Source organism: Falco peregrinus, chromosome 12 (assembly GCF_023634155.1).
Source record: "Falco peregrinus isolate bFalPer1 chromosome 12, bFalPer1.pri, whole genome shotgun sequence".
NCBI classification, from domain to species: domain Eukaryota; kingdom Metazoa; phylum Chordata; class Aves; order Falconiformes; family Falconidae; genus Falco; species Falco peregrinus.
Window position 1 is genome coordinate 30,046,370 of NC_073732.1, and position 20,748 is coordinate 30,067,117.

The 20,748-nt window shown below is 42.2% G+C and overlaps 1 protein-coding gene and 1 long non-coding RNA gene across 7 annotated transcripts in view; one reads left to right on the forward strand and one right to left on the reverse strand.

Annotated features, from left to right (window-relative positions):
* Positions 1-270: 270 nt before the first annotated feature.
* Positions 271-19,244, reverse strand: GYG1 (glycogenin 1). 5 transcript variants are annotated; one of them, XM_055816830.1, is made up of 9 exons: positions 16,944-18,901; positions 13,462-13,597; positions 11,432-11,606; positions 10,858-11,020; positions 7,683-7,775; positions 6,958-7,084; positions 3,576-3,795; positions 2,875-2,925; positions 271-2,638 (listed from the first exon to the last, which is right to left on the reverse strand). In XM_055816830.1, the coding sequence occupies exons 1-9, from the start codon at positions 17,617-17,619 to the stop codon at positions 2,474-2,476; spliced, it is 1,806 nt and encodes a 601-aa protein (XP_055672805.1). In that variant the 5' UTR covers positions 17,620-18,901; the 3' UTR covers positions 271-2,473. The 5 variants fall into 5 exon arrangements, with proteins under 5 accessions (XP_055672805.1, XP_055672807.1, XP_055672806.1 ...); XM_055816834.1 differs by lacking the exon at positions 2,875-2,925 and adding an exon at positions 3,186-3,266 and having other exon boundaries at positions 2,526-2,638; positions 16,944-19,244; XM_055816832.1 differs by lacking the exon at positions 7,683-7,775 and having other exon boundaries at positions 16,944-18,755.
* Positions 4,118-20,748, forward strand: part of LOC114011151 (uncharacterized) — a 29,324-nt gene continuing 12,693 nt past the window's right edge. For both annotated transcript variants that reach the window (XR_008749332.1, XR_003552955.2), the window contains exons 1-3: positions 4,118-5,076; positions 7,483-7,572; positions 16,315-16,427. This is a non-coding gene — a long non-coding RNA (uncharacterized LOC114011151). The remainder of the gene's footprint in view (positions 5,077-7,482; positions 7,573-16,314; positions 16,428-20,748) is intronic.

The following is a 20,748-nucleotide window of genomic DNA, read 5'->3' on the forward strand; positions in this document are numbered from 1 at the left end:
TTTTAAGTCACAATCTAAGGAACACCTCAGATTATGTACTTTTTAAAGGCAAATGGAGTTCCAGTACTCAAGTTGTAATCTGAGCGGGGCTATGATTCTTTTGAATAGTGATGTTTTGAGTATAGTGCTTTAATTCAAGTACTGCTTTGAGCACCTACAGGTTAGAGCAGGAAACTGATGCATCAAGTGATACTATTGCAAGGGATAAAAAGGGATCTCTCTTCTTCTGCAAATGCTGCCTGCAGTAACTATGAAGGAAATAGTGGCAGATAATGACATAAAGGTCATTTTATTGAAAATAAGCTGCACAGAGTTTGGTATAGATGTCATACCTTTAGCTTTCCTGAGGCTGTGGGTAAACACTTGACCATAGTATGAGTCACAGAGGCTAGGACAGAATGGTTTTATAGGTTTTCTTTCTTTACTAACTATATTTGTTAACCCAAAACATGCAGGTTTTAATCTTAATCAGCATCTCTCCTTATCTTCTTGTATTAACGTAACAAAACTTAACATGCTAAACCAAATTTTCAGGCTGGTATAATCTCACGCTTTTACACTTTCAGTTCTCTCCAACTGAGCTTAAAAAGAAGTAATGCACCTACTCTCTAGTATGAATACAGACAAGGGGAGAAAAAACTAAGACTCTTCAGCTGTCTTCAAAACAGTATTTTACCATTTTCAGTAAGTATTTTGTGAGCATGCAGAACTCCCGATATTTCTACTTGTTGGATGAAGTAATACTTTTGTCACTACAGATTGTAACTAGTAATCCCTCCTGCTTTCACACTTCAAATTTACCTGTTAAAGAAACCCAACACGGCAAAAGAAAAACCCATACAGGAAAAGGCTAGTTACAACTGGGAGTTCAGATGCTATGTAGTTCTAAATAGCTACAAGCTACTTTGGTTTGGACCTCATCTTTAGCATTTTTGCTAATTGCTCTAAGATTCCTTAGTCACCATTTAAGTAGTGAAAACAAGTTAAAACAAACTAACTCTCATACCCGGTTTACATCTTCTGCTTTACCAGCAAATGGCGAGAACTTGTTGATTATTTTATTTCTAGGCTAAAAGTTTAGCACCCTCACTCGCTTCCTGCCAAAAACCATTTATCAGGAAATAATGAAATACTATTTTTGTAGTGTTTCTGACTAGTACAGAGTATAGCTGTCGAAGACAGAACACAAAGTCATACAGTTCTGTTTAGACTTGGCTAACAGGTGGATCTGAAACTTAGTACAGGTAACAGCCAATCTCTGTCTTTTCTTCAGCATGCTTTTGTTATTGTGGTATTTTTACTGCTTTTCCATGTGCCTTAGAATACAATGTGTAGCCCGAGTGTGGCAAAAGAGCCCTTTCTTTCTTATACTTTCTGCACACATGGAAAGAGTAGTTTTCCTAATCAGGATAGGTACAGTTACTTAAGCAGCTATTTAGTCTTTCTTTGCCAAAACAGCGTCACCATTCTGGTTAAAAACAAGTTCACAGTGTACACTGCTTGCATTAGGGATGATCTTTCTTTGGTCACCGAAAGAAAGATGCCCTTTTCCCAAGCTTCATGTTGCTTATGTAAGTAGCTTCACAGCAGGTACTTCCTCCACTGCCCTGTCTATAATTAGGCAAGCTAATAAAGGCGACTGGCCCTATAGAGCGCCCTGACAAATGACTATATAACCTGTAAATAATTACAGAACTAAAAGCTGGACATTTGTTAATGATAGCTAGAGTAACATTAGCAAAGCCTAAAGATTATACCTCTTGAGTATTTTAGTTAGACTGCTTCAGAGCTCCCTTTTTTTTTTTTTTTGTTAATTGCTTGAGAGTTTAGGGAAGCCAGAAATGCATGACAACTTTTTATTTTTGTATCAAGTGCAACATTGCAAGTAAAAGATAAAACTCGGTTTACTAGTCCCGTAGTATACAGAACTGAAAAATGCATTCTGCCATGCTGTAGGCACTGTGCGTAAGAACCTGGTCAAAACTTCAGTGCAATTGTGACTGTAAGAGCAAAGCAGTGCTATGACTGTTACATCTGTATGTGTCCCAGTGTCATGAAAACATTTATGGTAAAGCAGAATGGCTACCACTCTAGTGTATGAGCAATCCCATGAATTAGATTTTACATCTAAAACAGCAAGCAAAGGAATCAATGCTAATCACCTTAATGAGGTGAGGTAACAAACCCAGTTTCAAGGAATATGTTGAGCCAATTGATCACAACAGAAGAAAATTTAAGCTGAAAATACCTGGTTTTATCTAGTAGGGAGAATTGGAATTTGGGCAGTAATAGGTGGCCCAAGGAATTCTGCTTCCTAGCTTTTGCTCAGTCTTCTTCTGTAGCACTGCAGAGGCCTTCAGCCAAGAAGTTTTTCATCAAGCTACTAGCAAGTGTAACTGACCACCATCTACACCTTTCTAGCTGTTAGTTCTGGAACAAGTCCTTGCATCACCACTGTTTGAGACAGGCATTTCTACTGAAGGTAGGTATCAAGTTTCTTCTTGATGTTGTCGAAGGAATCCACTCCCATATAGTCAGCTTGGCCCTGTTCCCACCGTTCCTTGCGTTCCTCTGAAGATACAGTTGGTAATACTGGTGCTGATACTGATATGTGGGACACTGCCTCTGTAACCTCTGCCTAGAAGAAAAGGCAGAGTAAAAACATACATAAATACTTTGCATAGCTAAAGTGAGCAAGTAAAATGGGCCGTAAAATGGGACAATGAAGTAGATGCTCTCATGCGCAGCAGCAAGCATTGGCAATGGGCAGGGATTGTGCAGCTTTCCTAGCAAAACAACAAAGCAGAGTTACAGAATTAGCAGGGAGGAGCGGGGGGGAAGGGACCAAAACCATAATGTTTAAGTTCTTCATACCTCTCTACAGAAGCCACAAGAGAAAGCCAGAGTATAGACCAAGCCCGATAGCTGCAAATAGTTCAGTAGAAAGATGCAAGATTATCAGGAGAAAGCACATCTTAAAGAGATCAGTAACTTTGGTCTTAGAAAGGTTGAGAACTTAAACTGGCCCATGTACTAAGCTAAGACTATAAAGTCTGCAGATGGCATGCTGCTAAGCTCTCTGAATGAGAACTAGAGTTGGAAGCACTACTTTGGCTTTGATAGGTATTGGGACTCATCACTGCTAGTCTACGTAAGTACTCATTCTCTAGTTATCCTAGGCTTACCTAGATTTATTTCACCATGCAAGATCTGTACGTACAGACTGCATGCTGAACTGGAGTTCCTCTGCTTGAGAACCTTATTAGCTGCAACACATTAAGAGTTAGGGCCCTTCTCTGTACATATTAAAGAAGTTAGTACAGTATGATTTCTGGTGCACTGTTAGCTACTTACATAGCTTGTTTTAGGCAAGCAGACAGCTATGTTCCAGACCACTATACCATGCTTCTCTTTTGTAGTGTTATTTATTCTAAGCTTAAAAGAACAAAACCAAAAACCCTGCATCCCACAAACTCCATGCTTTGAGTTGGACGGAGGGAAGGGAAATTAGTGCAATGGTAAAGAACCTATCATCCATACTTCGGTAGTTTGTACAAGAACATTAAAACACGTACCATGTTTACACCTGTAGTAATGTCATTAACAATTCCATGCTGTTCTAGTAATGGCAAAACATCAGCTATATAGGTATCCCACCACATGTTGAGGAATTCTGGGTGAACTATTTTAGGGGCGTCCATGTTGCCTTTTATGCTTTTTGTTCTGGAGTCATATGTATAGTTCCATGGCTTTGTGCTTCCCAGGAAATGCACCACTTTAGTATTTGCACCAAACCTGTTGGACAGAAGAAGTCAGAATCTGCAGTTTGAGCAGGCATCTAGAAAACAAGAGCTTTGACTGGCAGACATGGCTGTTTTTAACCTGCAGTTTCTGTAGCTGTCCAGAAAATAAAAATATGAATATATTAAGGAGGCTAAACTAAATGATCAAACTGCCAATGTCTACTGGGACTGAAAGCATTTCTACACAACAGAAAAAACGCAAACAGAATTCTATGTTACACTACTCGGAATACAGCCAAAACCTAATGGTCTGGGCTATTTTAGTACTTACAGCCAACTCAAGTCATTACGAAGAATGATGTCCATAGCTCAGGAGATAGCAGTCTCAAGCAGCCATTGCAATCGGAACTGGTTTTAAAAGTGAAAAAGATTCTACTCCAAAGTCAGTGATCCAGACAGTGAGGGATTACAAGCATTGTGTAGAGAAGGGTCAGTGTTAATAAGAGTTACCCTTTTAGTTTACAGCCCTATAAAAAAGGATTATTGGAAGGCCCTGTTGCAGAAAAACTGTGTCCCTGCAAAAATACTAGCTTTGTATAAACTAGGCATTTCAGAGGACTTTTGATCTTGGTGCAGCAGGGTCTTGCTAGACAACTAACCATTATTTTCTAAATAGCCTCGGTTTAGGCATGGGTGGGTTTTGTGGGGGTGGTGGGGCTTTGTTTGTTTCCTTTTAAAACTATTTTAACTCAGTTTTCAACATGGGCTTCTAGCTTTGTCCCAAATGTTACCAGTATGTTCTTCTGCATTAAGACTGCAGATGAGATGTAACCCTTCTGAAGTAAAGAACCTGACACTGGAAGAGACAGCATTCATCCCATTTTTCGATGATCCCAGAACTAAAGTTCAGCTTCAGTCAGTTTTGTGAAGAAGCAATACCAGCCTCTCTGGTAACAGTGACTGCCTCACCTAGTTCAGTTTGTGTCACGTTACGATTTCTTCTCAATGTAATATGATTAAAATAGATAATAATGCCAAACAAGTTTGTCTGCATTGGTTAAGCACACCTTGGCCATTCTGACCAGGATCCAGCTGTTTAAGTAGCTTTACATACAGAGACAATGCAGGTGTGTTTCAAAACTTTGGAATATTCAAAACAAGACAGTATACATTTGGGCAGGGGTTTTTTGCACTATTGTAAAATCCTTGACTATTTCAATATTCACATTCAGTGTTTTAACCACAACTGATTTTATTGCAGAATGAAAACAGATGCATGTGTGAAAAAGGCCAAGTATTTGCCCTAATGGCAAAAAAAATCTGTCTTCACAAGGTCAGTTCCTGGGCTTTAACTTTAAACTCTGTATGTCAAGATTTGGCGTAAGAAGACTTCCTTAGTTTTATTAACTGTCACAGCACTACTTACAGCCTGAGTTTGCTTCATCTTAGGCTGCTGCTGTTCTGAGGAAAGTTGGTCATTGTTTAAAAAGCAAGGCTATTTAAACCAGAGAATGCCTAAGAAGTGTTATGTTACACTTGCTGCAAATGGAGAATTGTATTGTTAGTATTCTGTCCACTTAAGACCTGTAAAACAGTTGACAGATGCCAAGCTTCTACGGTGTTTTCAGTATATGCTTTCTAGATACTTTCTACATCTGCAATACTTCCTTTTGACATTTAAGCTCAACTGTCAGGAAGCTTTATGTCCACACTGGCCTCAGCAACTAATCTGTCTTTCCCCATCTCCCAGAAAAGTCCTTCATCAATGTTTTGAAGTTAGAGAGCATTTGTCATGAATTGGCATTTTCCTTTGGAAAAAGGATTACTGAGACTGCTGTGAAATCTAGTCTCGCTGTACAAAGCTGTGAAAAACTTAGCTATTGATGTCAGTAGGTTTAAATTTCACTTTATTCCAACTGCTGATTATCAGGAGTATAGCTGCTGATCTAACCAAGGGGAATTGTTTCACCTACTGAGCAGGGCATTCTACTTAAAAGGGCTGCACTTCTAGCATTCTGCTTCTGAAGGTCTGCTGAATTCAGTTAGGCAATTGATTCAGTCAGTTAAATGGAATTTTTGTCAAGAGTCTCCAGATCTAATTACTCTTCTGTGGCAACAAGGTCATTTGTAAATGTAAGGTCATGTAACTAACAACCAGGCGGCCATGGAAGGAGAATATACTTTACAATAGATGTTAGCTTATCAAATGCTATCCAACTACTTAGTCATTTTTAGGCTAGCATGTATTTCTTTAAATAAGTGTTCCACTTTTAGCATGACAGGATTTAAAATGGTATTCTGATCACAAGACATAGTTCCATCTTGAGCCAGCAACTGTCCTGCTTATGCTAGCCGCTGCTTTAGACGCTAGTAACCTGATGTCATTCAGAGATCAGATTGGTTTTATGCAATTGGTACTTCCCCTTCCCCCACCTGCCCACCCCCAACTTTTGCAGCTCTTAACGAATAAGAATTTCTGTGTAACATTTCAGCTTTCCATGCTTCCCTCACTTCCTTGTTTAGTATACCCTGCCACTGACATACAGTTTACTCACATCTCACACTGCTAGCTAGGGAAGATACAGCCATTTTCCTTATACAGAAAACATGTAATGGAATGGTGGTTGGCTGTAGACTTTGTTCCATCTTGCTACCTAGAAAGACTGTGGGGAAAGAATTCTAGCTTTAAACCTGGTGAACAAGGCTTGTTTATTTGAATGGTACAGGTTGATTAGATGGACCATAACTACTGGTTGTGAAATACCCTAAGTAATTTGAGTGAGGAAAAGGCAAGTTATGTAGGTGGGAGCCTACAGTGTACTGGTGGTACTACGTACTGAAGTTCAGCTCAAGCCATTCGAGAGCTACTTTGCCGCCTTTGGTTAGAGCTGTAATAAACACTATCCCATACTGGAGGAGTGGTTCTTCCTTTCACAGGTGATCTGTCAAATGTACTTACTCTAAATCAACTTCAGCATTACCACCAGGGATGAGTGGTTGAAGCTACAGATGCAGCTTTCCCTCTGCCTTTATCATGAGATGATTCACTTAGTATTAATTCAACCCTTTTTTTAAGAGGGGAAACTGTTATACGTTCTTTTAGTGGCCGTAATGGTCTCCCTTTAGAGAAACTCTCTAAGTTCACATTGTGCCTGTTCATTCTGTTACAAAGTTTATATAAGCTCTGAAAGTCATCTTAGAATTTTGAACTTACGCTTTAAATGCTGGAAGGTAGGAATATACAGAAGTGCTGCTCAAATTATAAATAAATGGTAGATGTTTGCTTATATCTGTTGTTGCCCAGCTGCTGAAGAAGGTGTTTAATAACCCCTGATCTGCACCTGAAAGAGAAAGCATTAATAGGCTACAAGTATCAGATAGCTGTTTTAGGATCTTTTTTATCACTTCACTAATTAAGGTTGGTAAGCAGTTGTCATGTCCAGTAGTTTGGCACAGAGCCCTAGATTTCTATTTGCGAATAACCCTGTAAACCTTCCAGTCTTTGAAAAATCAAAAAAAAGCAGAGAATGAAAAAGATGTTATGTGTGGGGTTACTTTTGCTAAAAGATAGCAAGCTGCTCACAAAACCTGCCTTTCGGTTTCTTTGACAGCTTAAGTTTGAGCTGTAAGTAAGGCAGCAAAAACCAGCACTTGGACAACTGAGTACTGTTCAGCCTTAGGAAAGTTGTAGCTCAGAAGATCAAATGTCAACAACTGGTTTTATTTCTTATGCTTACAGATGCACAACCAACATCTCAACACCAGAGTTAGGATATAAGTTGTCTGTTAGACCAGCAGTCCTGGATGCATCTACCTGCACTGTGATCTGGTAAGGAAAGCACATTCAGTCTGCGACTACCCTAGTAAAACTTCATTAAATCTCCTGACGGGCAGTAGGTGTTCCTAGTTCTATACTAAAAAGCTGCTGACTAGACCTACCATGCTGGGAGAGGTCACATCTTAGTTTGAAAGTAGAGGTTGCAATCAAGTCAAATGAGCGTGAAGTTGTTTGGTATGCCAGTACTAGAGTAGCTTAAAAAAAAAAATATAAATATATATTGCCTCTGGGCCAAAGCAGACTAGTTTATCAGCAGCTGATAAACGTCTCTACTTAGAAGTAAAAACTACTTATTTATATCCATTTATTCTTTATTGCAGTGAATACACTTAGTCTTCAAGTGCTGGTAGTTCATCTTATGAAACAGATTAAAGGGAGGCCCTCGGCTTTCATTTGCTGTCTTCCCTTCACCTGTAACTGAATTTGCAAGTAGCCTTGCTAAAGAGTAGGTAAATGGGCAGCTTAGAAGAGACAGTGCTTTAATCTTTACTTGTCTAAAGCACTCAGTCCCTGCTGACTCAGGAAAGGTTGTGTTGTTTTTTTTTTTAATTGGCCCATGATTAGATTTAGGGCAGTACTAAGGTATACGTCCTCACTGCTGTTGGGGCAGAAGTATCTAGACAGTGGGCATAAACTTAGATGTACAGGTAGTACACCAACAAATATAAATTCTAAGTATCCTGTGACAGCTGTCAGTATACATGCAGATTGCAGACTGAGACGTTGCCTAGGGACTCAGTCCAGTAATTTCAAACCTCTGACCTGCCTCCTGACCCATAAAGAAAGGAAAGCACTTCTGCAGAAGTTGTGCCCATCACAAGAGAACAGAGTCAGAGAAACCAAACAAGTCTTTACACAGCTATGTTTCATTTTTACTTCTAACTTAACAGCGTGTTAAGAATCTGTTAACAGTAAGATCATCTAAAATATTGGGATGCCGTCTCAGAACAGATAGCTCATAACTGAAAGGGCAGCAACAACATATTTCACTTACTCTACAGGACTTTCATGCAGACTGTTTTACAGACTCGGCTTTTTTTTTCAGATTGCATGCATTTGTGCCAAAGCAGCTACTGTAAGTAGCATTTATCTGTCCTAGTTCAGATTTCCAACAGTAGTCTTGTTGCTAAATGCACCTTAGACATAAGGGGAAAGAATCAGGCAGTAGCTGTATTAGCTACGCATCTACAGATAGAGTCTTGCTGCATTATATCCTTACATGTAAAAGCAACCATTTTAGATAGCAGGCTAAAAAGCCAGAGGATTGTCAAAGCAGTAGCAACATTCTTGAGGTATCATCACTAACAGGTTTCTTCCAAAACCAAAAAACATTTTCCTCTCCACTATTAAATGGTATCTAGAATTATTGTGTGACATACTCCTTATTATCTAGAAAGGTGAAGTTCAAATAGACAAAGCAGTTGCTACGTAAGTAGCCATCGTTCTGTTTTTTTCTGGACAACAGCATTACAAAAGATGCCCGTCTACTGTTATAAACATAAAATACCCTGCAAAGTCTTGCGTTCCCTAGTTGCTGCTACTGCAGATGGGGTGCTTAAGAGTTGACTTCAATTATGCATAGCTTGGTAGCATGTCAAGTTTGCATCCCCATCTGCCCTATTAAGGGCGGTGACCCTTCACAGGTGTTTCTTATAGCACTTCCTGGGAACTTTTATTACTGATTAGATCAATTTACATTTAAATCCCATTTCTCCCCACCAAGTTCATGAGCTCAGCAGCAGCTTACGCAGGTAGTGTAAGTCTCCGTGGTCTCATTGCTCAGATCAGTGCTATCATTTAATAAAAACTGAATACATTTTAAAAATGAATACAAATTACAGTTCTAAAAATTTTCTACCTAAAACATTAACCCACCATTTTTGCTGTTAAGAGCAACGATTCCTTCATGTTTAGGATACTGAGGAAGTTTCACCATTGTGTGGCTTCAGCTTTCAAGTCAGCAAGTATATTGTGGAAACAGTTCTATTCTTTTAATTGGCAGGGGCCTTAGAGAAGATGGGGTGTGCTAGCAGTCAAGCACAAAGCTCAGAGTAGACAGTCAGCAAGTCTTAGATGTTCCTGGAGCTACTCAACAGCCAATTTGCACAAAGATGTGGGGTTGTTTGGTTGTTTGGTTTGTTGTTGTGCTGTTGTTTGGTTGTTTTTTTTTAATACAAAAATTCAGTACTGCGCTACAGCTTTTTGCTGGTGACCAATCTACACCCAACATCTGAGAACACTCCCAGAGCTATCAACTACTACCTTGTAATGGTCTGTCTGTACCTTGCTACTGACATTCCAGTACTCATTTTCACTAGTTGATTCATACAGTAGCATTAAGCATCCAACTGCAACTAATGTTCTATAGGAGTCCACACAGTAACAGGGATTATTCTGCAGACTAGGAGTGACATCTAGAATTTTTAATTTTTACAAGCTACTGATAAAATAAGTCAACAGGCTGGCTGATAACTTTCTATTAATAGTTCCATTTTATGGTCTTACATAGTTTTCTGTAGCTTTTTCTGTTAGACTTTGTTTTGTACCACAGTAGTTACATAATGAAGTTTTGTGACGGCAGACAGTAGTCGTCATTCAGAAGCCTTTAACTATAGCAGTCTTCAAGCAACGTGCATTTACTGCAATGGTATCAGATTCAGGGGACTTGCAGGACTGCAGAACTTGGCTTGTCAAGCTTAAATCTGGCACAGCAGCAGCCAATCTCAAGTGACCTGTAGTGGGAAGCAGCCAAGGCTGCAGGTACTTTATAATGGGCAAAAGACAGTCACCACCCTATAATGACAGGAAGCTATTACATAGCATATGAAGAATAGTTGCATCTCCAAATGGTTGTTTCTCTGAAGCTGCACTCACATTGATCACTACTGTTTTTTTTCCACAGCAACCTGAGTTACAACATTCAAGCCTTGTTAGGAATGCATGAAGCACAGTATTGCACTTTCATTTGCTAATGCAGGCACTATGCTTGCTACACCTTAAGATTTCTTGTTACATGATTTCTATGTTGCTAATTGTTACAGCTGCTAGTTTGGAAGCCAAACTCTTAGGTTTATTTAATGAAGTCTGAAAAAAAGCAGTTTTACTATGTATTTTGTAACGATAGCCTCTGTTGTGAGAAGGATAGGATTTCTGTGTAGTTACACTGAGTTCAGAATTCTAGCATACAGTCAGTCCCCATGTCACATATGTAGTCACTGAGCCATCCCAACCACTGTTACCATCTTGGTCTAACTTACAATACAAGCTAATACATACCATCAAAGCTGCCTTTCTCTGTGGCAAACTGTAACAGCTGATTGTATGTTTCAATGGAAGGTCGGTAAACAAAAACTCCTGAATTAAAACAGTCAGGCCAGCCTGGATCTGGTGCTGCAGACAGCTCTTCTCTCTCAAAAAGCTCATCGATATTTGACAAAACCTAGTTGTAAGGGGGTAAAAAAATTGTTTTCTGGTTTTTAGGTTATTAATTGGGGTATCATGTTTTAATGGATTTTGACATCCACCTTAAGACGTGAAATGCTTGATGCTCTTGTCTTATAGAAGACAGTGCTTTATGGAGATAGTCCCCATGGAGATAAACTACTTTATAGTTAATTTAGATAAAAAGGCACATACATTTTTAGAGTTACTAGTCCAAATAACAGAAAGACCTCTATTACCCCTCCTCTCAAAAACCCCAAAGAAACAACAAAAAAAGCCCCCAACACCAACTCCCCCCCAAAAAACCCCAAACAAACCCAAACAACAAAACCAAAAACAACCCACAGAAAAAAATCCAACAACCTCCATACCAGGTCAATAAGAGGTATCATGAGACATGACCACTTACCATTGTGTCTGCATCCATGAAAACACATTTTGAAAACTGCGTTAGTTCCCAGCAGTGAAGCTTTGTTAATGTGACACCCAGCTCAGGTCTCTTCATTAATGCCAAGTGTGCTGAATCCCCACTATCCAAGACATTTACCAATATGACTTCATCAAAGACTTTTTCCAGCACTCTCCTGGGGAAAGAGTCAATTTGCAAGACTTAGTTCTTCTGTTATTCCAGCACCAGACCACATGACAGATTCCATAAAGAGAACCAGAGTAAGGGGAAACCTGCCAGTATTTCTTATGCCACCAGTACCAGCTGACTGGTTGTGTGGGAATGCACAAGTATGCTTGTTTGCCTTGAGACTTCTAGTTTGTAATGGGCACATTTTGGGGAACAAATAAGTTTGGGGTTTTTTTCTTCCATAAACAGGGGTTTAGTTGATATTGCTACCAAGTCCAGTAGGTCATGGCTACATAGTACCAACTTTCCACAGAGCTTTTTTTCAGCAAGACTTTGATTTTTGGCAAGTTAACAGTCTACTTTGAGCAGGAAATTAAGAAAATGGGAAGCTGTTAGAATAGCTTGAGCAGAGCAGTAACTGAATCCTTAACAGCTGAAACATCTGTTTGTGCAATAGTTATTACAACACTGTTCTGGATTTGTGACTGTTAGGGACATCTGACTAGTCCCAGTTGATAAAAATTTCTTTATCCCAATAAAGTTCTAAAGACTCACTTAGTCACAGCTGTGGGCACAGCAGTGTTTTGACCCAGTATCATGTTCACCTAAGGGTGACGAGCTTCCAAACAGTGTAGTGAAATTTTGCGGCAGATATCCAACCTTTGCTTTACTGTCAGAGTAAAGCATTACCATTAGTTCAAGAGAGGTTAAGGAGTTCATGCTGCTTGAAATGTGAAGCATCTGTAAAGTCTCACTATTCCACGGTGCATCATGAATGCTCATCAATTATCAGTACAGTTGGAGCCACAGAGCTTGTAAATGAGTTTTAGATCTCTGCTTTGCAAGGTTGTTTTTATACTGACAGTTTGGTATGTACAATTGCTTCTTCAACTTAAGGAATACCTTGCTAGTGGATACAGAGCGAGAAATGCAAGTTCCAGTAACACTACTAGGTAGGTAGGTATTGCTGGTCAAAGGGCACAGTACTAGCTTGCACTAGCACATGAGCGCATTTATGATTAATACTGAAAAGAGCACACTCACCTAATAGGCTAGGATGAATGTTCCTATATGTAACATCTTTATACTGATAAGGCTGTTTAGCTACCAAGAGATCCCAAGGAGAGTCACCCCATTTATTGTTGAGCCACTTCTCTGCTGTCTCTATGAATTCAGAGATCTTTTCAGAAGAACTTCCCCATGTACAGAATCTTGACCCATCAGCTATATAGTTCATGTAGCTATGAAGTTAACTGGTGGTGGCTTTTTTTTCCACTCTCTTACATGAAGAAAGAGCACCCAGTCTGCTCCACACTGAGACTACTCTAGAGAGGCTGTAGGATGCAGTTGCCTGTTAATTTCATTTGTGGTACTGTGATGACCTCCTTCGATGCCTCTTCTCTCATGATAAAATTGAAGTGTCTGCTAGATTTCAAGACAGCTATAATATGTTACATTATCTCAATCAGGAATACAACAAATAAATACCAATCCCCTACTCCCAGCTCCACATGCGAGCACACAGTGCTAATGAACACACAGGCAATATCGTATTGATGGACAGTTCTGAGCAGCACTATGGAAGAACAAGGATCCAGTTGAAATATCAGTATCAAGTCACAGTTTAGTGCTCTAAGCACAAAGCATTTGTTAACTCATCATATGGAGGAAAACAACAAACCCCAAACAGTTTCATGCTTGAAGAACTTACAGAATTCCAGATTGTATAAGTTGAATTCTGCTAAGCTTAGCTGTTAAGCTTCCAGAGTTCTGGAAGGTTACTATTAAGGAATTTAACTTCCATTTTTCAACCTTCACATCAGCAGGAACTGTGACAGTTTGATGTATATAAGTGACCTTACCTCATAAGATCTGAGACCTGAGGAGTTATGAGCGCAGTCAGCTTCCTTGTTGTTCTGTACTGTTGCAAGGATGAACCAAGTACCAGTGCTCCTTTCACATAGGAGTCATTTGTGGCTAGAGTCACAAAAGACTGGTCTGGAAGAAATTAACTTGGTCAAGTTAGCATGATGTACTACTTTATTCTGAGACAGATATGCTAGAAACCTAGTATCATTAGGTAATCATGCTGTGAGACCTCAAAGATGTGCCCTTTAACTCTGCATATTGGGCCTGTCTGCATGGCTGAATGAAGCAGATTATACCTGCACAGATACATACTTGCTATATATATATTTATATATATATGTATATACTTAGTACCTCTACACATGGCAAAATGCAGGTAAAAAAAAAACATAAAAGAAGATCAAGACTGTTGCAAGAGAAAACCAGTTCCAGTTTGCCCACAGGTTAAGTCAGTTGTGCCAAATGTTAAAGACAATCGAAATGGTCTAAAGAGCTTTATTTTGGCCATTAATACATTACTTTACAAATGTTGGAAGTCAGTGAGCATGCATTTGGTCTGAAGTTGGTAACAGCAGAGTTTTGTAGAGTTACTCTAGGTTCAGTTCTCAACCCTGAAGCTAGGGCAGTGTGAAACTTAGGTTTCATTTTCAAACATAAATAAGGATTGAATTAGATCTTGGACAACTGTATTAAGTTTTGCTAGCTCAGGATTTTGCAGATGAGTTGTTCTGCAATCCGTGGTTGCAGCTCTATCACAAGAATGCAAGATTTAAATGGGAAGCAACCAGTAATATGATAAGCAATTCAAGACTTGCAGCAACAGTTCTTGCTCAAGCAAAAAGAGATAAAATCAGATTGTTACTATGAAGTATAATCTTCTGCTCCAGCTGTATCTTAAAAATAGATTAAGATGGATCACTTTGCCATATACTGCTTATTGAGCCCATATAATACAAGATTTGCATTCTTTCAATTGTCATGTTTTAAGCTGCCTGGGTGGGACAAGACAAAGTTCTAAGCTTCTTCAGTTCACTGTTAACTATTATCATGTAGACCTCTTCCGCAAGCTACAGAGCTTTGTGAAGAATCGTGCCCTTTTCAATGCCAAAAACCATTTTTGACACCATCAACAAAGCACTTTATTCCTAAGAATTTCAAGAGTAGATTATCACATTCAAGTTTATTTTAGCAACTGGGATTTCTCTTCTTTACAGAATTTGTTAACTAGATTAGGTCAGGATTGAGAGTGGAGGGTCTGGGCATTTAAAGGCTTACTATCAAGTCTAGCAGTAAGATTAAAATAGGACTCTACTTTTAGAGATAGTTGTTTGGTATAACTCCTCAACTCACAAGACAGCCATAATCAATATCGTTTTAACTTAACACCATCTTAACAGTTGACAACAGAAAGTCACGTACCATAATTTTCTATAAGCTCTGCAAACCTCATTTGCAAGCTCTACAGACCAGCTACAAAACCTTCTGTTTTGCTTAGCAGCAAAACCAACTAGTCCCAAGGGATTTAGATTATAGTGGTCAATTACAAAGTTCAGAGAAGCTTCTACAATACCAGGAATAAAGATTTTTTTTTCCTTTCTAATTTACTTTAGCTACCAATTTGTGACAGTTCATGTAATTCAGCAAATCTACAGAACAATTTTGCGTTTCTTTGAAGCTTTACAAGCGGCAAGTATGTAACATTTCAAGTGGCGTGAGCATCCTCCTAATAGGGCAGCATTTTCCATTATTTAATTTGCACGTTAGTCCTGAACTACTCAATACATAGAGGTCTGCCACTCAGTGCTAACAGACAGCTCACTAAAAATCCAGTGCAAAGTGGATTGTGCCGAACGACATTCATGTTGGTTTTTTTCCCCAGCAGTATAAGACTGATTCTTACAGTGACCTTGACACTGAAGGACTCATCTTTTTCACTGACCTGCTGGCAGGTATGTTTCTACCATGTCTCCTCATCTTACTGAAACTGCGTATTCACACACAAAGGTCTTGTGAAAAATAAAGTCAAGTTAATGATGGCATAAGGCTATGAAGCCCCTTATAACATCCCAATTGCAGTAGGAAATGTTATGACAGCTTGACAAGAGGAGGATACCGGCAACTTGTAGAACATCAAAGTCAGTACAGCTTTCCAAAGTTTTTAATAAACTGTCTTGTATTTCATGGCTTCTCTGAAGTATGTTCACAAGTACATTCAGACATGCCGTGTATGAGTCCATACTACAACTCAGACAAGACCAGTTGCTGCTTAACATGGAAGTTACATCTCCAAGAGACTAGTCCATTCTTCCTAAACTACAAGTATTTTGGTTGTGTGGGTCTCCCTTCCCACCCCCTCCCTCTTCCCTGTTCTCTGTAGACATTTCTTCCTTATATACATAGACTTACATACATTGATAGTACCTTATGTTCACACTGCAGTCACTGTTACACCCAAAACAGGCTAACTATTAGTAATAGTGTGGCTGCAAACACACAGAGAATGCAAGACAGTTTCACAGCTTTGTAATCAATTAATCCAGGCAAAACCAAGCTACTTCACAGACACCTTTGGCTGCCCAGTTCATAGGCGGTAGTATCTGTATGCAGGACTCTTGCGCCAGCCCTCACCCACCTAAGAGCATCCTAGAAGCGTGACTAGTGGTTCAGTCTTGCATCTGACAGCAGCAGGAGGGGACTCAAGTGCTTGCCCCATATGTTTTAAACCTGCCACAGAAGCATTTTCCTAGGCACAGGCTGAGTTCCTAAGTATCTGCCTACTCCCCTGTTCTTTCAGGTAGGTGCATCTGATTTTTTTTTTCTTTTCTTTTCTTTTTTTTGGCATACAGGATTTCTAAAGAGGTAAGAGCCTCAAATGAAGACATGCATCAGGAGCCTGAGCACCAGGCTTCTCGCAGCCTTCCAGATCTGAAAGCAAAACCGACTCTGCCGACAGCTTCAGGTAAGAATCGGGGAAAAAAACCTGGCAGAAGGAAGCCGGGCGCGCTTGGAGGGGTGCTACGGGACTGCTCGCTGGCAAGAGCCAAAACGCACCCAAGTCACACGCTCCCTTCAGCGCATCAGGAGAGGGCTGGGCTTGCTCCCGCGAGCGCTGCGGCCCTGCGGCGGCCTCCTCGGCCCCTCCTGCCCTCCGCCACGCTGGCCGCATCCCTCCCGTTACGGGGCTGGGCTCTGGGGCGGGTACCGCGGCGGGGGACAAGGCTGCGCCGCCGCCGTCCCGTGGAGCCGTGCAGGGGCGCGGAGTAAGCCAGTCCCCAGTCCCCAGCCCCCCGCCCCCGCAGCACGCTCTGGAGCCGGCCGCTGGCAGGGACCAGCACCTAAAAATAGGCGCGGACGCAGTCCGCCCGCCCGCCCCGCGCCGGCCCGGCCCCGCTAGCACAGCCCGCGCCGCCAGCGGCCCGCGCGAGTCGCGGCGCGCGTGTCGGCAACCGCGGGGGGGTGCGGCCGCACCACTGACCTGCCATCGTGCCAGATCCGGGAACGGCTGGGGCAGAGGCGGCGGCCGCGCTCGCGGGGCTACGCCAAGGCCGCCGCTTATATAGGGGCGGGGCCACGCGCGACGCGTCTTTGGCCGGAGGCGGAGGCCCCGCCCTGAGGAATCCCCGCGTCGCCGCGGGGCGGGGTCTCCGCCATGGTCTCCCGCGGCGGTGGCACGTTATCCCTCCTTCGGCCCTCGGTGGGCCCGCGCAGGGGGCGCGGCGGTGGCGGCCGTCCGGCCGTGGCGCGGCGACGGGGTCCGAGTCTGCGTCCTGAGGGGCGCTGTGCCCCCCCACCCCCCCCCGGCCGAGCGGCGCACGGGCGCGTCGCCGCCGCACTCGCCGAGCCCCGCAAGAGGCGAGAGTAGGGCCGCGCCAGGCGCTGTAGGCACATGACGGGCGCCCCGGTCCCCAAGCGGCCGCACGGCGGGGCCGCTGCCGCCGACCCACCCGTGCTGCTGCCTCAAAATGGCAGCGGAGAATGGTGCCCTTTCTCAAGGAGTGTGGTGCAGGCAGCAGCCCGTGCGGTGGGGATCTCTGTCGGGCTTCGACATAAGCTGTTGGCACAGGCGGCATTAAGGGTGGTTTGGGGTGGTCGCAGCAGGGGGACTGCAGGGTGGCAGGAGGGGCCCTGAGAGAGGTGCAAGGTGAGTGCATCCATTTGAAGGCTTACGCTTACTGTCTTGGAGGCAGTGTAACTGGTCCTGTTGGCAGTGGTTGGCACCTCTGGGGAGGTGTGTCAGCAGGTGAGATGGGGAGATACGCCCATACTTGGATACTTTCTTTATGGCTCAATTTCAGTCATGGAAGAAGTTCCAGCTGTACCTTTTGGGGAATGCAAGAAAGGTGCCAGTAAGTTTCTTGTGCTCTTCTTTATCACTCTTGGAAGCATTACGACAAGTGTTGAGACTCTGGTACAGGCCCTTTGTTATCCATGTGACTCTGTACCTACTAGTCAAAACTAAGCAATTAAAAATAAATAGTGACAGGTATACATATACAAGATACCCTAACTGAAGGGGTGAGAATCGCAGACTGGCTGAGGTTGGAAGGGAGCTCTGGAGGTCATCATCTCCAGCCCCCTGCTCACCCAGGGCCACCCAGAGCCCGTTGCCCAGGACCACGTCCAGATGGCTTCTGAATGCCCCCAAGGAGGGAGACTCCATCCCCTCCCTGGGCAGCCCGTGCCGGGGCTCGGGCACCTGCACAGTGATGACGACAAAGTGTTCCCTGATGTTCGCAGGGAACCTCGTGTGTGTCAGTTTGTGCCCGTCGCCTCTGGTCCTGGCACTGGGCGCTGCTGGGAAGAGCCTGGCCCCGTCTTCGGTGCACCCTCCCTGCAGGTGGTTATATACAGGGATGAGATCCCCCGGAGCCTTTTCTTCCCCAGGCTGAACAGTCCCAGCTCTCTCAGCCTTTCCTTGCAGGAGCGAAGCCGCCTTGTCCCTTTGTCATCATCCTTGTGGCCCTTTGTTGGACTCTTTCCAGTATGCCCCCGTCTCTCTCCTCCAGGTGTGTCCTCACGAGTGCTGGGCAGGGGGGAAGGATCCCTCCCTCGGCCTGCTGGCAATGCTTTGCTTAATGCAGCCCAGCGCACCAGGATGCCATCCTCCTTCTTTGCGGCAAGGGCACGTTTGGCTCATGTTCAACTTGGTGTGCCCCAGGACCTATAGGTCCTTTTCTGCAGTTCCTTGTCTTCCTCCAGACAGTGACCTATACCTGCCTTTTCACCAGAATAAACTGAGGAAAGTCTGTTAGGTAAGGAGATTCCTTTCTAACCTGAAATAGCAAATGGGTTTTGTCATAAAAGAAAAACTGAACAAACCCTCAAATGCAAACTGGTGAACAAAGAACATTCCACCTCCATATTTCTGCACTATGGGAAATTATGTTTGAGCTGAGACAGTTTTTGTATACTTGTTTTAAAATCAAATTGCTTGTTTTTAAAAATACCAAAATCAGGGAAGTGCTCCTTGACCACCACCACCACCAAAAAAGCTTTTAGAGCATACCAGTAATCTGTAAAACATCACGTGCATAAAAATGCATGAAACATAATTATATTTAATGCCAGTAACATATGTGAGTAGGGATTACCAATATTTTCCAGTATGCGGCCCTTTTTCAGGTATCTATGGCTTTGACAAACTTTCTCTGTGATGGTGTTGGGCATGGTTTGTGTCTGTCTCAGATGAAAGTTTTGAGAAATTTTTAGCCAGCACATTTCAGCTGCGTCTAGCTTGTTGCTTTGCCAAGTTTTTGAGAGAAAACAATAGGATAGCCACTGTTGGTGATTGCCCTTCCCCCCCCCCCCCAGCTCCTTTGTGTTATGTTAGAGTGGAGCAAAAGAGCATCATTCCTTCTGGTTTCCGTGTTTAAAACAAACAAACAATCAAAACAAAAACCCTAGGTTTGTCAGTGTTAAGCTTGACAGTGTGACAGAGAAATGCTGTGCACCGCCCCCTCCCTCCCCCCCCCCCCCCCCATCTGTTTGCACATGCTTGTTTGAGATTTTTCAGTTGTGCAGGGTTGAACAGGCTGTAAAATCTATGGTTTCCCTGTGTGACTGGATTGCACATACATCCGTGCCCTTGTGCTGACTGGTTACACTCCTTTCCCCACAGTCTAGAGGGGAAAAGTCACGTGAAGAACCTGAGAGGTAATCAGGTGTCCCATTGGCTTCCAGACCAAATGGATCATCAGTTCATGGGACATGAGGGTAGAAGGAAAAAAGCCAAGGGAAAAAAAAGAAAAAAAGAAAAAGAAAAAGAGATGAATGTTTGGGCCAAGCTCTCATGAGATGACGACTAAGATGAGAAAGCATCTAAGCCTAGGACAAGCTAAGCAAAACCAAAGCTTGGCCTCAATTTTGAGAGAAGAGGATAAATTTAAGACTAGGTGAAAGATAACTATACAAGGATGGGAACTAGCCACAGAGACTGTTACTTGTCAGCACACCATAGGACTTGATAAAAATCTGGTGAGGAGAAGGAAGGAATAGATTTTGCTGGATAAAGACACAGCATTCAGAAAGAATTAACAAAGTGCTGCATAGCAGCTCATTAGGTGAACACTGGCACGCTGAACGAGGTGCAAGTCCTATGGAAAATGATGCAATTAAAAAAAATGCATCACAATGCATATCACAGAATTCAAATTATCATTGCACATTATAGAACTTCCTACTTTCAGTGACTGAGTAATAGTGTTATTTTAGTAGGAGCTTATCTATAACTTAAGTAAAAAGACGTTTCAAAGCACCAAATGTGAAGGATTGGCTTTGAAGTATAGTAAGGATTTACATAGCAGCAACAGAAACTGCTACCTCTGTAACTGGACTGTGTTAAGTGTAAACTTCTAAAGAATTTAGTTAGCCATTTAACTTAAGCTATATAATAGTTTTGCAAATGTGCACAGTGAGTCCACCCATTACATTAACAAAACATTGTAGGGAAAGTTTCAGAATAAAACATTATTTCTGCCTCTGCAAAATCTGGAGACAAAAAAAGAAAAATGGTCAACTCGATGCATTCAGTCCAAGTTTAAAGTACTGGAATTCAGTTTTTAAAATACTGCTGCTGAAATGGTAATCTGTCAGGTTAGGAAAGAGACTTCCATGGGGTGAAGTGCATAGCTGGATATATACAAAGAATTAGCCCGATGGAAGACTGTACTAAGAGATTTGATTCCATTTTTGTCTGGCCATCTCTGTCTTGCCCTGTCATAAACTTCCCTGATGACAAAAGCTCTTCTGGGTCATACCCTCAGCTTTTTGAAAACCCTTCT

Coding starts and splice junctions, on each gene's coding strand:
- GYG1 (XM_055816830.1), bottom strand. CDS start 17,619: ATGCACTCACCTTGCACCTCTCTCAGGGCCCCTCCTGCCACCCTGCAG. Junction 7,085..7,682: donor ATGTGACCTCTCCCAGCATG/GTAGGTCTAGTC, acceptor TTTCTCTTTCAG/GTGCAGATCAGGGGTTATTA. Junction 2,639..2,874: donor CTTGTGGCTTCTGTAGAGAG/GTATGAAGAACT, acceptor CTTTTCTTCTAG/GCAGAGGTTACAGAGGCAGT.